The sequence below is a fragment of the Neovison vison genome, chromosome 3 (assembly GCF_020171115.1).
Source record: "Neovison vison isolate M4711 chromosome 3, ASM_NN_V1, whole genome shotgun sequence".
NCBI classification, from domain to species: Eukaryota; Metazoa; Chordata; class Mammalia; order Carnivora; family Mustelidae; genus Neogale; species Neogale vison.
The window spans coordinates 75,252,014-75,272,646 of NC_058093.1; the positions used below are offsets into that span (position 1 = coordinate 75,252,014).

Sequence of the window (20,633 nt, forward strand, 5' to 3'; positions counted from 1 at the left end):
AGGAGGAAATTTGGGAGGAGGTATTAACTCTGTAGGATCCTCAATACTTCTTTAATTTATAAGGATTCTTACTGAATTCCATCGTTTTCCTATTTTTTTTTTCCTCTTCCAAAGTGGCTCATCTAATTGATAAATGGCCTGTTTGTCTTTTCCCAGAATATCCCATTTCCTTCAAGGTGTCCTTGGGGATCACAGGAAAATGCTCCCCACTTACTTGTGGGGACAGCAAGACCACAGACTGTCTTGTTCTTTGGGCAACTATTGAAATGCTTCTCATCTGCCTCCCTGAGAAGGAAATGAAAAGTGCATTGCATTCAACAGTTGCTGAATGAAGGTTTCCTGCAGCTACTGTGAATCGACCAAGTACATCAGTGGTTTCTGCAGACCATTTATTCACCTTAACTTAAGCACTGTCTCCACTTCTCCAAAAGGACTTCTGATCTTGAGAAAATGCCAGATGCCTCCCGCCCCTACAGATTCGGACTCATTTTAAATTCTCAAGTTCCAGTGTTGACGAAGAGCTTAGTTAGGCTCGCTACCTGTGTTTGCTTGTAACAAGCAGCATTTTACCTACTTTTCTTTCTGAGAGTGGGCAAGCAGCGGGTGGTTATGAGACATAGGGTGGGGGACGCCTGCAGGAGATCCCCTGGGAACTTGGTCCCCAGAAAGCCCCACAGTTGAGGCTCCACATGCCCTGTGACCCTGAGCTCCTGAGCCGTGCACATCCCAGCCATTCTTTGTGGGGGCCAACCCTACTCACCGCCTCCGCATCCGTATGTTCGCAGATGACGGTTCTTAGCTCTCAGGTGTGAAGAGAATGAAAACACGTGGGGGTGGGGGGCTGTTGAGCTCTCTTCAGTGGCTCGTGTGGGCAGAGCTGCATGACGGAGAGCCAAGACTTGGAGCCCTTGCTGAACAGGATTGCTTTTCTGTCTGTAATGCGTGTTTTTCAGCCTTGCTTTAGTCAGTGTCGTAATGGATGCAGGAAAGGGAGTCACCTTACTTCTCTCAGAGATACGCATGGTTGGAGCACAAGGTAATCAGTCATCAGTAACACCCCTAAAGGAGAAAGCCCTTTGCCAAAGAATTTATATTTGGCAAGCAAAATGGGGCCAAATTCAAAAGAAGCAAAGAGAAAGTAGGGCAAGCACCCACTCCTTCTCCAGTCTCATAAAATGTAATCTCTCTCTGTTGCATAAAATATGATTCCAGCTCTGCTGTTGTCTCCAGCACCAGCAAGTATGCATGGCTCTGTGTGAGGATCCCCAGATGGCTCACTTTATAGGATCTGATTATGAGGACAGGAGGTCTCAGAGCAGAAATCAGATAACATTATCACGTGGGGGTTGGCAAAATTCACACTCAGTAGTAAGTACATAAAGATCGTTTATAACCTACTTGAGACTGTTCAACATATGTCATGATTCAGAAACGTCCACGACTGCTTAGAAATAGTATCTTTAGTTTTTATTATTTATTAAGTATGTGAGTTCAGGGGAAACTGGGTGGCTCAGTTTGTTGGGTATCAGCCTTTGGCTTGGGTCAAGGCACTCTGCTCTGAGGGGAGCTTGCTCCTGCCTCTCCCTCTGCCTGCTTCCCCCCTGTTTTGTGCTCTCTCTCTTTCCCTGTCAAATAAGTAAATAAAATCTTAAAAAAAGAAAAAAAAAACAGTATGTGGGTTCATTTTTCCCAATCCTCATTATCAGCATAATATAGCAGAAGTGACCTAATGTACCCAAATATTGCTTTTTGATGTGAAAACCTTCCTGACTGACCTGAATCCAATACACTGACAATTTCCTATGGTGATTTTTGAGGTAGGTTGTAGACATTTTTATAAGTTAAATTATTTTGCTCTAGCATCAATGGTCAACAGATTACTCTGCACTGCTTCAAGAATTTTCTATTTAGATAAATAATTTTAAGATATTTACTTCTAGAGTTTATACCTTTCAATCAGAAGTTTAACAACACATTGAGAACATTTTCCCCTCAGATTTCATAGTGCCATCATGCCGGATGACGGTTCCAGCGGTCTGTAGGTGCACCCATGGGGGGATTAGACCGTATCTGAGGAAAAACAGGACATTGTTTAACAGCATCCTAAAATATCCTCTCCTCCCCCAGCACTCACGTACCTCAAAAGCTGGTTTGTTTGTTTTGTTTCTTGGGCTTGGAAGATGTATTTTGCTCTCAAATAACAGTGATAGGAGGCACCCAACTCCTCTTGCCTTCATATTCGTGGTTCCTTTTCAGCTCTAAATGATTACTGTATCTCAAGCCTGGCTCTCATTAAGACCTGGATAGTTTGCCCGGGACTCACCACCTGAGATCCTGATTCAGCTGATGTGATGCTGAGACCATGGCTCTGATAGATTTTTAAAGTTAATTAGTTAATAAATTTTTTTAAAGATTTTATTTGAGAGAGGGAGAGAGCATAGGGTGAAGCAGACTCCCCACTGAGCAGGGACCCAATCCCAGGACAGGAAGATCAAGACCTGAGCAGAAGTCAGACACTTAACTGACTGAGCCACCCAGGTGCCCCAGCTCTGGTAGTGTTTGAAACATCCTCAGGTGATGCTGAGTCAGGATGATGTCCTCTAGATTAAACTCATCTCAGCATTAACAGAAATAAAATTCCAGTTAATATAAACAGACGTGTAAAAACAAACCTAGTATCTGAGCCTTTGCTCTCTGAAGGTCGTAGTAATCTCCTTCAGTACCAGGTGGGAATCTCGTTTTGTTTTAGTATTTTCCATATAGTGTCTGGCACACGATGGTTTCTAAAATGAATTAAGAAGATGATTATTTATTTTAAGCATTTTATTTTTTAAAAAGATTTATTTATTTGTTTGTTTGTTTGAGAGAACAGGGCAGAGGGAGAGGGAGAGTCTGAAGCAGACTCTGTGTTGAATGTGGAGTCTGACATGGAGCTGGATCTCGTGATCGGGAGATCACAACCTGAGCAGAAACCAAGAGTCAGACGCTTAACTGACTACACCACCCAGGCGCCTGAAGAAGATGGTTATTTTTTTAAAAAGATTATTTACTTGTATGGTATAAAGTGATTTAGCACATGTTCAGACGCCATTTCAATGACATCCTCAATGTACAAAGCCGATGCTACACCTGAAAGTGAGAGAGGGGAAACAAAATGCTGCGCTGGAGCAGCCACAGTAGAGGTCCAAAAGACTGAGAATGGTTCTGGTCTCGGGCTTCCTGGGAGCATCCCTCAGGCTGCTCTGGGAGCTGCGTTCTCGCTTCGCACACAGTTCTAACACTGTGTCGCCTCTGGTTCCCCAGTCCCAGAAACTTAGGAGGTGAGGAATGGCTGCTTTGCAACTTGACACTAAAGAAAACGACACGCCGAAAAAGTAGACAGTGGAACTCGGAGAATATTGTCGTCTGCGACTAGCTAGGATGAGAGCAGAGAGTTCTCCATGCCCAGCAGCTCTGGCTCTGGGCCCCTTGAGTCCTTCTCGACCGGACTCACTTGTGGGAGTCACCGCGCACGCGCGGTCTGGGGAGCTGGCCCAGGTGAGGCGGGCCGGAGTGAGCATCTGCCTTGGCTGCGTGCGGGGGCAGTAGAGGTGGCCCTGGTAGTGGCCACAGTTGTGGCGGTGGTGGCGGCGGCGGCGGCGGCGGTGGGGGGCCCAGAGTGCACTGGCCGCTGCTGCGGCTCTGCTTCTGTGCAGTGGTTTTTGCCGCCTAGAACGCTTCATAGTTTTTAATGACTGAGGCCGTCCTTCAGGTTATTTTTGCGACCTCATAGCTGTCTCTGGTCCACATCACCTTCTCCAATCCCTCCTTTTTATTTGCACTGGAAAGATCTCCCTAAATGCAAATCTGATCATCTTACTCCCAATTAAAATCCTCTAATGATCCCACCAGCTACAGGATTTCATCCAGTAGTCTGTGCCAGGTTCTCCATCACTGATCCTCAGGTAACTTCCCAGCCAACTCTCACTCTTCCTGCCTCTCATCTTTAGAGCGAGGCCCTGCTCACAGTTTCCTCCAGACTCTGTATCGCATACTTCGGTGCTTCTGCTCATGTTGTTCCTTCTTCTGGAATGCTCTTTCTTCTTACCATTTGAGCTATTCTGTCCTCCAGGTAGTTTTCCTGGGCATCTCCTCCCTCTGTGCCCCAGCCCACCTCCTCTGAGCTAGTTGTCATTCCTTTGCTCTTATTATATACAACATATACATTTAGATGTGTGTATACATTTCTTTTTTTCTTCTCTCACTATATATTGAAGTACTGTTTTATGTGTGGCCTCCTCTCTCCCCTGCCCCCTTCTTCTTATAGCATGTTAAGCAGCCCGAAGGCAGAAACCATTCTTACCCACTTACTGTCTTTCCAGTGTCTGACATCAGCCATAAGTGGCTGTTAAGTGGGACTAAACTGAAAGCGCTTTCCAATGATATTACTCAGATGTCATGTCTCAGCAGGAACCTCTGTAAGTAGTTCACAAGCTCTGTGTTTCTACAAATGGTTCCCAGGAATAGGACATGAAATTGGCTGCACTCAGGCCGAACAGGGAAGTCGGCAGGAGGCCACCTGGGATGAATTTATTACTGTGGTCTCGGTTCCTCATCTGTTTCTCACGGATTTGCGGTTCCTGCAGTGGTGTCATGCCAATAATATGACCGCTAAAAATGTACTGAGCACTTACTACAATTGTTTTCACTTGATCCTTACAGTAAATTTTGGTTTATGCCAGGCAAGTAATATCCCCCCTATTTTAGAGATGAGGATACTGCGCCTCAAACTTGCTTAAGGGAACGTGCCCAGTAAGTGTAGGCTCTGGGGCCTGTTATTTGGGAATTCTGATTTTTAGCCCATTGTTCTTTCCATAACTGTAGGACGTCTTCTACCTATGTGTCACCAGGGACACTTTTAGTGGTGAACTTGTGTCATCCAGAAAGGATTATAGCCAGTATATCGTGCTCTAAGAAGGGAGGACAATCCACTAATAACTTCTAGAAAGCGTCTATCAAAGATTTAAATAAAACCAAGAGACATTTTGTTCTGAAAGGACTAAGATCCATGCATGTGAAAAATGAACTTATGTTGACACGATTTCCTGATGTATAAGTCAGGTATTATAGTCCAAATTTTAGTATCACAGTAGGCTTCTTAGAATCATGAGATAGATTCCTTGAAAGGTATTCTGGAATGTTCTCCTATGTTTGTGTAAAGTCACGCTTTCCTAGTCCATAATAATAATGGGTACATTTTAGAGATCACATTGCAAGCCACCTCAGTAATCTTACTTTTCTAGAATGGCTACTACAAAGGTAGTCTAAGTCTTTCAAATACACCCAGAGCCTCTAATCTCTTCTTTCTCTTCTTAAATTAGAGGTATTTTGATTCCTCTATTTGTCTCGAATCACTAGAATCACATACTACAGATGATTTGCTTTGGTTTTGTTTGTTTTGCTTTTAAGTAACAGTTAGATGTCGGATTTTGTTTGCAAGGGGAGAAAAAGAAAGCAGATTGATTTCGAGGGAATTTGAAAATCTTTACTGTTTGCCTCAAAGTATTTGGTTGTTTGGAGATGGAGTTCCTTGGAGCTTTAGCCTGGAGTTTGGTCTACTCAAGGTAGTCTTTGGAATGTTAACTGCTTTTATGTGGACTTGATGTGTGGTGCTGGATAGACCCAGGAGTCTATTGGCATCCTGAGGCCAATAAAGATTTCTTCGATTTTATGAGCCAGACTGTTCTCTGTCTTCTCCATGTGACCCCAGGGGTGGGGAGAGTGGGGGAGGGGCGGGCCTGTTTAGGATGCAGTTTCTGGGCATCACTCCCATCCTCTTAAATAATAATTTTTGGGGATGGGACCCAGTAATACACATTTGAACAAACTCCCCAGGTGATGCTTCTCCGCACTACCCTTTCTGGATCTATATTCTGCATTGTACTTTGTACTTCAGTGAAAACTCATCAGTTAGTTCAAGGTTTTTTGCCTGTAGACAAAGCAAAGTAACCCCCTCATTAAAAAGTCTTGCTTTCTGGTTGGAGACCAGTGGCCTTTTTTTCACTCATGCTCAGTGTTCCACTTCCAAACTGATTTCAGTGCTTAACTGCTCAGTGTATTGATGGAAAACAGGCTCACCCATGTTGTGAAATGTAAGCGTGAGAGTTGAAGCTAGCTTTCTGTTTTAACGAAGATGTGAACTTGACTCCCAGCTATCTAGAGTGATACTGCATCTCAGGAGAGCCTCCTGTTACCAGAAGCTACAAGGAGGAGCCTACTGATCTTTGTCTCTGAGAGTCAGAAATCAAAGTGCAGAGGGTTTATTCCCTACAGGGCTTTCCTATTTATCGTCTCAGCTTCTATTGCGAACATTGTCTCATGTGCCACCTGTTTATATTTACTGGAAAGTGAAACAGTTATTGGCATCCAAATAATGAATTCTCTTAGGGAGAGTGTATGGATAGTATTCTGACTCTTTGTCAGGAAAGGGAGGCTGCATTTTACATTGTCCCTTTATCATTTGAGACTTTGGGGCCTTGTATAGGTTAAATGCTGTCAGGGACTCTTCAAGGAAATTTTCCCAGCTATTCCTACTTATATAGTATGTGTTCTTTTCACATGCAGTTCTTCCCTACTGCCTACACTGCAGAGAAGAAAACATCAGATAAATATGCCTGGGATGGTGGTTCTCTGATGGAGGAAAAAAGGAAGCCTGCCTTTTCTTTCAGTTGGTGCCCTCGTCACCAAACTCTATATGCTATATATAGGCAATACTTATGCTATAGTAAAAATGCAATTCCAATCAGCAGTGAGAGATGAATGTATTTGGATCTTATAAGAAAGTCATTACTTGAAATAAATAGGCACCGTCTTTCACAGTCAAAAAACAAATGAGCCTATGTGAACCTATGCACTGGTCATACATTTCCCAAAGAATTGGTTGAGCAACAACAGAAGAGCCCAGCACATGGAAGAGAGGTGGTAAGAATCTATGTGACAGGCATTGAGAATCATAAACCTCAAGATACTATTCACTGGGACACCTCGGTGGCTCTCTGGGCTAAGTGTCCTACTCTTGGTTTCAGCTCAGGTCGTGACCTCAGGATCATGAAATCAGCCCATCTCAAGGGCTCATGCTGGGCTCTGCGTGGAGTCTGCTTGTCCCACTCCCTCCTCCTATACCGCTCCATTTCTTTCTCTCTCAAATAAATAAATAAAATCTTTAAGAAAAAAGAGGCTATTTACATTAGTTAAGTGATTGAGTATTTCTTTTTTCCAAGTAATCTAATTGCAGTATTCAACATGCCAGAAAAAAAGTTTTTCTCAAGGCAGGAAGAAAGTCTGAAATAACACTAAAGCTCTTTTCTTGCTTTTGTTTTTATAATTAACTATTCTTATTTGTCATTTATTCCCCATTTATTTTTCAGTTATAATTTCTTGGATTCTTGTGAAATTGTGTGTCATTGTGTGGTGGAGGTCATTGGTTTACTTATAATGGGACAACTGATTATAGTTACATGATTCTGAAACAGCAACATGTGTTCTTTATAGAAATTCAAATTCTACCAAAAATTAAAAACAAAATGTAGAGCCATATGGAAATCTACGACTCAGAAGTAACTTCCATCAGTCTGGATAACCACATTTATCAGACATCTCTCCATGTATGTATGCCAACATACAGGTATAGTTTTGAAACTTAATAATGAGTGTGTTCATATTTAATATGTTGTTCTGTAACCCTTTATTTCTCCCACTCGGACGCATATCATGGACATCTCTTCATGTCAGTAATGACAGAATTATGTCATCATTTTAATTTTTTTAAGTAGACTCCATGCCCACTGTGGAACCCAACACAAGACCTGAATTCATGACCCTGAGATCAAGACCTGAGCTGAAATCAAGAGTTAGATGCTTAAGTGACTGAGCCATCCAGATGCCCCATGTCATCATTTTATTTATTATTTTTTAAAGATTTTATTTATTTATTTGACAGACAGATCGTAAGTAAGCAGAGAGGCAGGCAGAGAGAGAAGGGGAAGCAGGATCCCCGCTGAGCAGAGAGTCCAATGTGGGGCTCCATCCCAGAACCCTGAGATCATGACCTGAGCCGAAGGCAGAGGCTTAACCCACTGAGCCACCCAGGTACCCCATCCATGTCATCATTTTAAATGGTTGTGCTATTTCCTACCACATATGGATTCCATAATTTATTTACTCATTCCCTATGGATGAATATTTTTTCATTATTTTGAAACATATTAGTGTATAAATCCTTTTACATTTAGAGGAATAGTATCTTGGGATAAAGTCTTGAACATAGTATTCCTGGGCCAAATGTTATATGTAATTGACATAATGGCACATATTGACCAACCATCCTTCCACAAAAAAATTGAAGCAATTTTTCTTACTACCAACAATGTCTGAATGTGTCCATTTTCCCACTCTCACTGATACAAGGTCTAGAAATTTTATATATATTTAGTCAACATTCTAGATTTTTAAAATGTTGATTTCATTTGTAGTGAGTGTTAACAAACGCCTTTTCACATTAAGCATTTGTATACTTTTTTTTTTTTTTTTTTCTGAATTGCCTTTTGGCTGATTTTCCTATTGGATTTTTTTGTCTTTTTTTTCTGGAAGAGTTCCCTCATCCCATTTTATGAGTTCTCTGTTTAATAAGGATACATATCTCATGTGGATTATAAATATTTTTCTTAGTTTTTCTTCTATGTTTAATCCCATTAATAGTGATTTTTAGTTCTTCACATCAGAAAGATTTTTTTTTAAATTTTTTAGAATGGTAATAGTAATTTTTTGCAACATAAGGAAGTTTTTTATTTTTTACAACTTGAAACTCTATTTTTCTTATATGAAATATAAGACATAAGTTTCACCCATATTTGTGATAAGCAAACACTTTGCATTTACTTTGATTCTGTTATTTTGGTATTACTTTTATTTGAATTATATCCTTATGGGTAGGAACATAAGCTTACAACTAATGAATTTACTGTTTCTTTCCCATTACAGATGTATTTTTCTGAGTCTAGATTAATGCAAAAGACTCAAAATTGGCTAATTTGAGAGAATTTACTTAAAATTTAAAAATGAAAAATGAAAAAAAATTTCATTTGTCTACAGATGAAAATTTGCATAGTAAGCTATGATTTGTGGTGACATTTTACATGTTTTGTTTTATTCCCTTCTCAGAACCACCCTGTGAGTTGGGGACCATGGTATCTATTTTACATGTGTGAGAAACTGGGGCTCTGGGAAAATGACATGAAATCATTTTCAGACATAAAAACCATAGAACTAAGAAACTGATGATAGGACTTGAATTCATGTCTCTTGAATATAAATTGTGTATTGTTCTTTTTTTTAAGATTTAAAAAAAATTATTAGACAGAGAGAGAGTGTGCAAGCAGGCAGAAGAGAGAGAGGAGATGTCCTGCTGAGCAGAGAGCCTGCCATGGAGCTCAATCCCAGGACGCTGGGATCATGACCTGAGCTGAAGGCAGCTGCTTAACCAACTGAGCCACCCAGGCACTCCAAATGGTGTATTGTTCTTATTAAATTATCTTCCATCCTAATTTTACTTTTTCACTCTAATAGAAATGAAAAGGAGGTATTTAAGGACTAGCTTGTCTAATTATCTGTAGATAAGTGACTACTTAAAATGAATATGGCATGAAGATATTGTTACTTTATCCAGAAAGGGGTCTAACAACCAGAGGCTGATATAACTTGAGCACTTAGTGAGTAGCAGGATACATTGTATTGTCACCCTTGCTTTAGAAATTTTGGCCAAAGAAATCAGGGCAATTCCCTACAGTCATACCCCATTGCTGCTGAGAGCCGGCATCAGGTCCCTGATGAATTCCTCCATGGAGCTAATTACTTGGAGAAAGGAAGGAGGCAGAGATGAGCATCCCCGGTGGAATTTGCTCTTATACTACCCAGCTCTACCTCAGCCCACCAAGGTATCAACTGGTATTTTCCCAAAGAGGCCATGTCAACTCAGGGTAACTGAGGGCCATCATATTAACAAAATCAGGATCTTGTGGAAGGAACACTGAAGAGAGGCCAGAATCCACCCACCAAGCCTACAGAGGTGAAATGAAGTACTTCTGCCTGTTACTAGAAGATGCTCATCCTTATCGAGGGTGTACATCTTGATGCTGACTTTCTCCGTCAAAGGGTTCCTGGTCACCTCTCCTCTCCTGCCATCATCCTTCTCTCTAATCACACCCCGGGCAGTGGGGGCCCATTTCTCAAAACATCCCTAAACTCAACTTCCTCAGTGAGTCACTTTCGATTCCTGAGCGAGTGTTAGCACAACAGGAGGTCCCCCTGATGCTCTATCAGCTCTGTCTCCTTAGCTGTTTTTTCCAGGGAGAATTTCCATGGTTCCCTTTTGCAGTTATATTCACTGTAGTGTAGTTCTCCTGAAAGCACTTTCTGAGAGAAAAATTCTATAGAAATATAACCATTTCTGCTCCAGAATATAGGAATTCTCTTAGGGCAGAGATGGAGCAAACCCGGGGTAGTATGTTTGGTGCATAATACAAATGAAAATTCTGTTTTTTGCTTTTAGAATGGTTTAGATTTTTTTTAATGATTTTATTTATTTATTTGAGATACAGTGAAAGAGAACACGAGAGGAGAGAAGGTCAGAGGGAGAAGCAGACTCCCTGCGGAGCCAGGAGCCTGATGCAGGACTTGACCCCAGGATTCCGGGATCATGACCTGAGCCGAAGGCAGTAGCTTAATCAACTGAGCCACCCAGGTGCCTACAATATTTTAGTTTTAAGCAGTTTTCAGTGTGGCTGTCAGTAAGAGGCACCTGGAACTACATTTTTCCCATGCCTGGTCCTATCCAAAGTCAATATATCATTGACTTTTATTTACCACAAGTTTCCTCCTCTGACTATTTGTGAGCACTTCTAACAATGTGCCTTTAAAATCTCGTTATTTAGTTGTGAATACCCAAGAGGCCACTTCTTTCCTGAAGAATTATGGTACTTGAGATGAAGAGGAATGCTCCTGAGACAAGGGTTACCTGATGTAGCAAGTAAAAATACAGGCTTAAATGTGAATTTCAGATAAACAACAAATATTTAGTGTAAGTACATCCCAAATATTGCATACTTATTTCTGGGACATACTTAAACCATGTGAAATATCTTACTAAAATTATTAAAATATTCTATTAAAAAATTATTCACTGTTGACCGGAAATTCAAATTTGTTTAGGTGTTTTATATTTTATCTGGCAATCCTATCTCAGATCTATTTTCATACTCTACAGAGACCAGAGCTGGACTGTGTCAGAGTAAACAGCACATTTTTAACTTTCCCAATAAGTGGAGAAGTAGAGCGGTAGCCTTTCCTCACTAAAAATGGCACACGAAGAGCTATTAGTTCAAATACACACATCTGCTTAGGACTGACCCACCGTGCTACTTCAGAATGAGGGTGCACAAGCTTTATCTGTTTGATAGTGTTGTATATATCATTACCCTACTTTTTGGCTACTTTTGGAGGCATGCATTTTAATTAATTGCTATTCCTTTGTACTTCTTCCCTGAGGTGATTTTTCAAAATCTTAAACTATAAATCTAATCAGCAGATTTCTGGGTCTGTTTAAATACTGACATTTAAAAATTTTTGAGGATGGCAGTGAACATTAATGAGACAGAGGATATACAAGAGAAATGAAATATAATCACCGTTGGAGTTCATAATAATAATTAAAAAACTTCTCCAAAGTATTACATGGAAACACGTTTCTTTCGGAGCGTGGTATTTCTAAGCCATGTCCGAAGGTTCAACCAAGGTTTAGTGCTACTAGTATAGAGTTGGAATGACTCATATTAAAACAAGCAAACAAATTCTGAATATCAAACTGGAATTTTAATAGACTCTAACCCTGACCTGATTATATACCTAAAATATTAAGATCAACAATTTTCAAATAGTTGGATAACCTCTTTGATAATGGAAGCCTATTGCCAGGGAGCACAGCTACACTGCCATCCACTGGCCTTAACTTCTTAGAAATGAGGTTTTAGGTCCCCTCCTGCATTCTTTTCATTTAAAGAATTAGCATGGTGTGGGCTTACGGTGGGGGAAAAGGGGCTCTGTCATAGCTTTGTTACCACTCCTCTCCAAGTTCTGTAACAGAGTGGTAGATTAAAGATGGCCACAAATTCTTTGCTCTTTTTTACATTGGAAAGTGAATACTTTCCTTCCCCTCGAATCTGGATTGCCGTTCGTAACTTGCTGATCAGTGGAACGCAGTGTAAGTGACATGCTGGGACAATTTTATAAGAAGTTTTTTTTTTACTTCCACCCAATCCTCTTGAAATGCACTCTCTCTGGGAGCCCTGAGTTACTGTGTCATTGCATAAGACCATGTAGCTGGGCAGGCCATGTGTGGAGTTCGGCCTTCCAGCTACCATCTCCATCCAGGCACACATGTGAGTGAAGCCATCTTGGGCCTCCAGACACGGCCACTCCCCAAGTATTGCCAAGGGACTTTGTGTTGATGCCTCCTCCAATAGAAGAGCCCAGCCAAGCCTGGTTGGAATTCTTGACCCCTGAAATCATGATAGAATAAGATGGTAGTTATTTTAAGCCATTAAGTTTTGAAGGAGTTCATTAAGTAGAGAACCAGAACAAATAGTGATGTATTGATCTTTACCCTTAAAAAGAGAATGAAGTGGAAGAAAAAAAGGGTGGGCTGACTAGAGAAGGTGATGGGGGAGGAGTGGGATAGAAGATCATTAATGCCTCAGACACAAAAGAAAGATGGGCTAGGGATTTAGAAGACTTACAGCAAATTAAAAAAAAAAAATCAAGAGTCACAGATTTTTATTAGGTTACTACTGTGACTTAGGGCTACACTCACAAAGTGAGTTCTTAAGGATTCAGAGGGAAAAGAGCAGTAAAGTCTTGCCTCACGCAGATGCTGTGAACAGTAATGAATAAACATGACAAATGAAAATGCTTCAAATAAGGGCTAAAAATGCTAAATATGTAAGGAGCAATCTCTTCGCCTACTGAAAATCGTTCATCAGATGATTTCAAATTGAAGGTGTCTCAGGAGAAAATAACTTTGAAAACACAAACAGAGTTTTGCTTTTTGTACTTTTATTGAAAAGGTACATTTAAAAAAATACACAGACGTTTTACCATTTACAGATTGCAGATATAGATGCTCTAAGAGTTCACTCTGTTTTGTTTTATGATATCTCTTGCCCCTGATACCACAAACATTCCAGTCTTGTTGATACCAGTTTAGAAAGGGGGGCACGGGAGCATGACCTGCAACATATTCGGTGAACAGAAAGACAAATTGTTCAGTTATAAATTTTTTTTAATCTTCTGTACATTATTGCATTAGGGAGCCACAAAATTATGTAGCATCATTACAAATGAAAACAGGTTAAAAATGAAGAAGATAATAATGTAGAAATACATGGATTCATTGTCTCCTTGCAGAATACGCACAAGAGGTGCAAAAATGTGCAGCCGAGGGAGCTCTTTTTTTCTGGTTGTATACATTTGCTTAGCAACTCAAACTAGTGAGGAAGCTACAAAATAAGTTAAACAAAAGTAGCAAACAGGTAGTAATTATAGCTATGTTATATGGCTTTCTAGTTCTTTTAAATATCACCAAATAAAACGTGAAATAAGGAAAATACATTACTTTATAATTTGTTCTCTTAAAGAGAAAATTGAAAGCTACTTTGCTTCCTAACATTGACACAGCAACTAAAAATGTTGAATTCAGACAGAAGATACAGAACTAGTACTACACAGGATACAACAGTACTTGGGTCTAAAACAGTACACAATCCCTGTCGACAATAGTACACCAGAAAAGAACACGTTGTGATCCGTTGGTAAGATGGTATCCACAAGTGAGCACTTGTGGTCATCTAGTTTTGTTCCACACTAGAATGTGCCCCGTTGGATTCCAGAGTTATTTACAGACGTGTGAGGAAGACCCTAGTTTTCAAGTCTGTCAGGAAAATATTCCTTATCGTTTCTAAGCCAGATCACACCCATGGAAAAGGAGTCCGCGAATGGCATATAGATACATTGTTTTGTTTTGTTTTCTGACCGATACATTTGCAAGAAACCAATTATCTCAGACACAGATCGAGTGGGGGAGGGGCGGGGGTAAAGCCTGGGCTGCTCGGGTCCCTAACGGTGGGAGCGGTCCCTAAAAGCACTCTTGAGCCTAGTGAGCTGCTAGTCTTTGGAGTCGGGGCTGGGGTGGTGCGCCGCCTTCGGTGGCCGGGGCAGGTGGTGGGGCCGCAACACCGAAGGCTCCCGCCACCGCACCCCGCGGGGCCTTGCTCCGGCGGCGGCCCGGGGCGCCGGCCGTCAGTAGGGCGCGAAGAGGATGGAGGCGGGCGTGGCGCGGATGGGCCCGTGGCCGGGCCGCAGCAGCGCGGGGGCGATGGCTGGCGCCTGGAAGAGCGACGTCGACGGCCGGGGCGGCAGCGACAGCGCCGACGACACCGCCGCCGCCGCCGCCAGGGGCGAGGACAGGAAGGCCGGGGCCAAAGGCTTCATCATGTCTTTCTGGAATGCGAGTTTTGCCTGACGGAGGGAGAGAACCGGGGCGGGGTGGGGAGAGGGTTTTGAGTAAGCACCGCGGACGGCTTTTCGCGACACGCGCGCTCAGAAGTCAGCTTTTCAAAGATCGTGCCTCTCCGAAGTCAAGAAATTATTTTCACTGAGCTGGTTCTCAGAGGCTCGTGGCATACCTTTGCTTTGATTTGTTTCCGTCTCAACTCTTTTTCTGGGGGTCTTTGCCCCTGGGGAACTAGGACGCGGCAGGGGGCAGGGGCGGAGCCTCTCTGAGTAGATACTAAAGCTATTTTGTGCCGCTTCTTCTCACAAAGAAAAAGCAAACGTACCTGAAGGTTTCCTGCTTAGATACTGGAGCTCAATTTACAATTCTGACTACTCCTAACCCACAGTGCAGCGTAGGGAGAGGTTTTCGGGGCGGGGGGAGGGGGATGCCTGACCTCCACCTTCTCTCTGAAGAGCTGCGCTGGGTGAGGAAACTGGGGTTCGGGACGTTAGGGCCCTGGTAAGCGGCATGAAAACAAAGTGCGCTCCTGTCTCTCTGGCCACTTAGAGTATTCCCTGAAAAACTGCAGCTAACTCAAGTTTCTGTCGTTGGGAATGATCGTTAAGTGTGCTAGAAGTGTTCTCCTTTTAAAGGAATCCCAAGGTGGAATCTTCCTGTGAAGAAATCAATCCCTAATTTCTCTCTTCTGCAATCAGGAGACGCTTTGCACATTGGATTTGCTTAATGCAGGTAACACCTGCTTGCAGCATCAGATGGAGGCTTTGCAGAAGCTGGGAGCATCGCCTCCAGCTGGCCAATCCCACTTCAACCTCAAATGGAATGCCAGACTGGACTAAATCCCAGGGAGATTATGAAATCCATCCATCTGGGTATTTACATGACATCTATTGCTGGCGCCCCTGGGTATTTTTGCAAAGAAACTGAAAACAGCACAATCTGAGAGCAGGTAGGACAGGCTGAATACCAGCGTGCCTGCTAGACAGGTTAAGAGACAGTAATACAAACACCCACTTTACTTTCCGGAGAAGGGGGGTGAAAGGGGAATGGAGGAGGAAGGAGAGGGAGCGTCTCTAGAAGGAAGGGTATTAAATGGATGGAGTTTTGTTTTAGGAAGGCAAGCCCTCTTCCCAGGTTCAACATATTCCAGGATTCCTCAGGATTACTTGTCTTTGTTCCTGAGCCTTTATTTTTCTTTATATGTTAAAGAAGGTAGTCTTTTGAAAAGGTCCTGGTAAAGAATGAGGTATTAACTCTTAAAGAGGTTCAGTTTCTCTTCTCTAAAGCAGCTTGCTTCAAGGTGACCTATAGCAGGGACTACTAAGCCGTTCCTTCTAAGCTTCTGTCTGTGAGGGCTATTGAAATTCAAAACCTTTCAGGGCCAGTTAGTCCCCAGGCCCTCCTAACCCACAGTCCTTAAGGTGGACCCACAAAACAGGTGAGCAGGTGAGGTGAACTTACTGCTAAAATGCTTGGGCTCCGCTGGAGTTTGTTGTAAGGGCTGTATTTCGGCTTCAGTGGTTTCCCTGCAACTCGATCCTTATGCCTTCGGCTAGAAATGTGCTGAAAAAGGTTGGATGCATTAGCTGAATCTAAATGTGAGCTTTACTTTATTCCATGTAAAATGTATTTCCTAAATAGAGGTAGTGGGTTGCTCCATTCCCAGTTCTGGGTCCTCAGGTCCAAGGTGATGAGGGTATGACCACCTTGCTCTCAGCATTCAGACCTGCTTCCCACTCAGGTGTAATGCTTCTCTTCCTCTCCTCTCTCTGGAGTACTTACCCTGTTTGGCCCGTTTTTACCATCGTGACTGATGAGTCTGTCTCCCCAACCAGATTTTGGTCTTTGAAAGACGGGCTGAACATCTTGTCTTCCAGAAGTTCCTGCTCGACTGACTACAAACTCCAGGTTGAATGCTGTGCTCACCTAGCCCAGATCTGACGTATAATAAAGATGCACAAGTATTTGGTACTAACTTTTTCTTCCATAGCACCTGCACATCATATATTGTATACATCGTAGAAAGATTAGTAAATTTATCTGTCAGCATAGTGGGAACCATTATATAGATTAGTTACACAAGCCAGTGGTGACCCAAACAACAGTGAATACTAATTCAAGATACATTACCTGCTTGAGTTGAATTTCTGAATTAACATGAACATCACAGATCTCACAATGAAATGTCTTGTTCTGAAGTCCTGAGCCCTTACTGCCATTCTGCATCTTTAACCTTGATCCAGGTCTAGGATAGGACTTAATTGGACCAGCCCCGTTACGAGCTTCAACCATGGTCTTGTGTTTAGAACCTAAGGCAGCAAGAGACATATAATAAGTAAATAGCTATTTAAGAACCGAATAGAATATATGTATAGCTCTGTGTTTTCTTATCCTTGAGAAGCTTATCTTCAGGCTGAATTTCTCATTGCTTTAAAAAAATCATTTTACTGCTGATTATAAACACTTTTTATTTATTATAAACAATCAGGCTGATTATTGAACACATTTTTGTGTAAAAAGGGGGAAACATGAGTATATTATGAAAAAATATGTAAAATATAGAGAAGCATAAAAAAATAAAGATTACCCTGTATTTTCACCACTCAGAGATAACCATGGTTATCATTTTATTTTTTTCAGGTTTTATTTTGTCTATATACTAAAAATATACATATTTTCAAAATTGGGATCATACTAGTTATATATGCTGAAAATTTCACAGCAAATCATATACTTTTTAAAATAATTACACTTTAATGACTGAGTAATATATTCTCTCTGTTGGATTACTATAATGTATTCGACATTACCCTACTGAGGGACTTTTAAATTGTTTCCCTTTTCTTCTAAGTGTGATGCAGTGAATATTGTGCATGGATATTTGTCTTCATCTCTGTCACTTCATCGTAATGAGTTTTGGGAAATATTCGATGCTTTTGAGAAAATCAAGAACAGAGCAAGTTTTATCTCCAATTTGCTTTAAACTTTTGCCTTGCTGCTTCCAAAATTATTGTATCATACTTTTCTTAAAATCACTCCTTTGAATCAAAAAAGCAGAGAAGACAATGAACAAACCTAACGTTTGAACAACAAAAGATATGGTATTCTGCTGGGAAAAGTTGGATTTTGTTATAAACACTATTTAAATTCAAGTGATAGCTGCTAACCTGTGTTGTGTGCCTCTAGCTGTGACAGGGAGTTCACAGCCACTTTGCATAGTGAACAATACAGTAGTTTTTTGGCTTTTTCTTCTTCTGATTCAGAAACAGTACCAGGAGCTCCATTTGTGCTCTTCGAGGGAGAAGTGGCTGCTCCAGGTGGCAAGGGTGCTGTGCCAGATTTGAGGAGATAGGAGCCCCCTTCAGAGCCTGATGGCTGACTGCAACTGTTGACTTTTAGCTTCCCTTTGTCTTCTAAGAGAGATGCAGAGAGATTATATTGAAGCTTCATATATCGTATCAACACATGGAAAATTGACATAGAGGAATTAACGATAGAAAATGGATTTCCGCATATAGTTTTAATCTCCAGCACAGATTTTAGTTCATTGAACTTGATTGAAAAAGAACTCCATGCCATCAGTTTCCAATGTCACCTCACCCCAAGATTATGATGACTTATGAAAAATGACTTTTTTTCCTCCCACTGGTAGCAGGTAATTTTCTGAGATCCTTGAGTTGTAAATTATGCTCCAGGGAAGTTTTTAATGTAGAGGAAAACTAACTTCTTTCCAATACGAGTACATGATATGTTGGTAATGTGAAGTAAGTCATTCATCAATGGTAGTTTCATTTGACTATTCATGCTTTCATTATGACATGAATATAAAGTTAAAATTCAATTTTTATACTAAGTTAGCATTTTAACTTTGGGGTTTAGGGATAGAGGTGAAGGAAGAAACATGGTTAATTCTGGTTATGGTTAGTTAAGCTTTTGCTGCTCTTTGAATGGCAAAGCAATGTATTTGAAATACAAGACGCAAAGACTTCATTCATTATATTTATGCCTGCCAGTCTAAATTCTAAGGTGTTTTTAAATTTTGTTTTGTTTTTTGATAAACTCTACCCCCAACATGGGTCTCAAACTCACAACCCTGAGATCAAGAATCACATGCTCTACCAGTTGAACCAGCCAGGCGCCCCTAAAATTTTAAGTTTTAAGTAATGACATTAACCATAAGTACAATATGAAGATTAGCCAAATCATTTATAGACATCTTGGCATTTTGATCATGTAGCTCCTAAATGCTTCTAATTCTCAAGGCCCATGTTGCAAGCTATAAGAAGGCTCAGAGTGACTTTAACAGAATTTCTCTCTTCAGGGTCCATTTGCTATTCAAGACAGGTTCTGTTCAGTGGTCCTTTGGGAAAGAAACTGGAACTTCCTAGGCAACAGCCCACTCCATCACACATTTAAGTTGAGTAGAGCTGGTGCTCTCAGAAAATGTCTATTGATGTGTTGATAAACTCTTATTAAGAGGGGAAGGAAATTAAAACTGAAAACGTATTTGTTAATTGTCCTAGCTAATTTAGATCTGTGTACCATGGGCCTGGATCACCAAGACAGAAAGAGTAGGGGAACAGCAACACAATAGTGTGTGTCTTTTCTGCAGATGGGGCAAAGCCAAAGGTTTGATATGCATCAAAAATAATGGGAGATCATATTTCTACCAGTTTGATTTCAGGATCAGCAGTTGATTTCCATTCCTTTTCCTGCACTGGATACATCCAGGTCAAGACTAGCAGGGATTCTATAGATGAATTCCAGATCTGGATGTGTTTGGAATAAGTAAATGCTCAGGTTCCTTTTTTATCCCTGGGTCTCACAATGTACATTCCTTTTCAGCAAGTTTATTAAAACTTCAGGATGCCATGAAGTATGATGGAAAAGATCTTAGACTTTTACTAAACTGACCTTCGTAGTATGAGAGAAGGAAATAAAATCAGTCTTCCTAAATGGTAACAGTAAGTAAATTAGATTGAAGATTGTTTAAGGCTTGGAACTCTCTCATCTATAAGGATCCTTCACAGTGATTTTACAGTATTACAGAACTCACAGAGCAGTGAAATAATTCAGTAATCTTAACATTTGCCCCTATGGAATTACTTAGTTTTTTTGTGATGGAACTCAAGTTATTGCATAGCAAAATCTTTGCTTCAGGCGTTTCGTAAGATGTTTCAAATAAATTTCACCTAAAGAATCTGACCTGTTTTAGTCCTTTACTCATTCTCTCTCTTGTTCGTATTTATTTTATTGTCTCATATTGATCTCCCTCATATCCTCTTATATTTATATAGAATGTTAACAATTTACAAAGTGCAATCACTTACATTATCTTATTATCTCTCAAAACAAACTTGTGAAATAGGTAAGATTGAAAATAATTATTCCCATCTTAAAGATAAGAAAACTCAGGCTCCTCAAAATTGAATAATGCCCTGCAGATTAGTAGGTGGCATAAATGAGCATGATGTTTTCTCTAACTGTTCACTGGGTAGTATGTTCATCTTCCTGTACAAAGGGTGGACTTCATATGGCATTAACATTATAAAAGGCATACAGTAGTCACTGCAGATGTGGTAATGCTGTTGCTTTCTTTAGTTTTAAAGCATATTTGCCTTAAATGAAAATATCTAGCCTATTCAATAATCATCTGATTCAGAGAAGATGGACAGAATTATCTTTTTCTCTCTATTCTTGTTTCTTTAAGAAAAATTAAACATTTCCTTTCCATATCTTCTTTTCAAAAGAGGTCATTTATTAACAAATGGAAATTAACAAGATGCAAGATGCTGACAATGTGCTAGACACGGAAGAGAATAGTGAATAAAGTGGGTATAGACTAAGAAAATAGAAGTATAGCACGGAACATGAGATAGTCAATTCAGAGATCTCTAATTTATGACAGAAACTGGTAAGAGGCATGGGAGCATGGAGGAGGAAATAATTAATTCTGGTTAGGAAAAAAGAGACATTCTTCATAAATGAAGTTATATTTTGGCCAGGTTTTTGAAGGTCAGCTTTAGAGAAGCAT

At 40.8% G+C, this 20,633-nt stretch overlaps 1 protein-coding gene across 14 annotated transcripts in view; it reads right to left on the reverse strand.

Moving 5' to 3' along the window:
- Positions 1-13,126: 13,126 nt before the first annotated feature.
- Positions 13,127-20,633, reverse strand: part of ZNF385B (zinc finger protein 385B) — a 401,761-nt gene continuing 394,254 nt past the window's right edge. For all 14 annotated transcript variants that reach the window (XM_044242447.1, XM_044242448.1, XM_044242452.1 and 11 more), the window contains 4 exons: positions 17,767-18,012; positions 16,730-16,908; positions 16,061-16,162; positions 13,127-14,604 (listed from right to left, as the gene is read on the reverse strand). In XM_044242447.1, the coding sequence (XP_044098382.1) occupies positions 14,386-14,604; positions 16,061-16,162; positions 16,730-16,908; positions 17,767-18,012 (746 nt within the window). In that variant the 3' untranslated portion in view covers positions 13,127-14,385. The remainder of the gene's footprint in view (positions 14,605-16,060; positions 16,163-16,729; positions 16,909-17,766; positions 18,013-20,633) is intronic.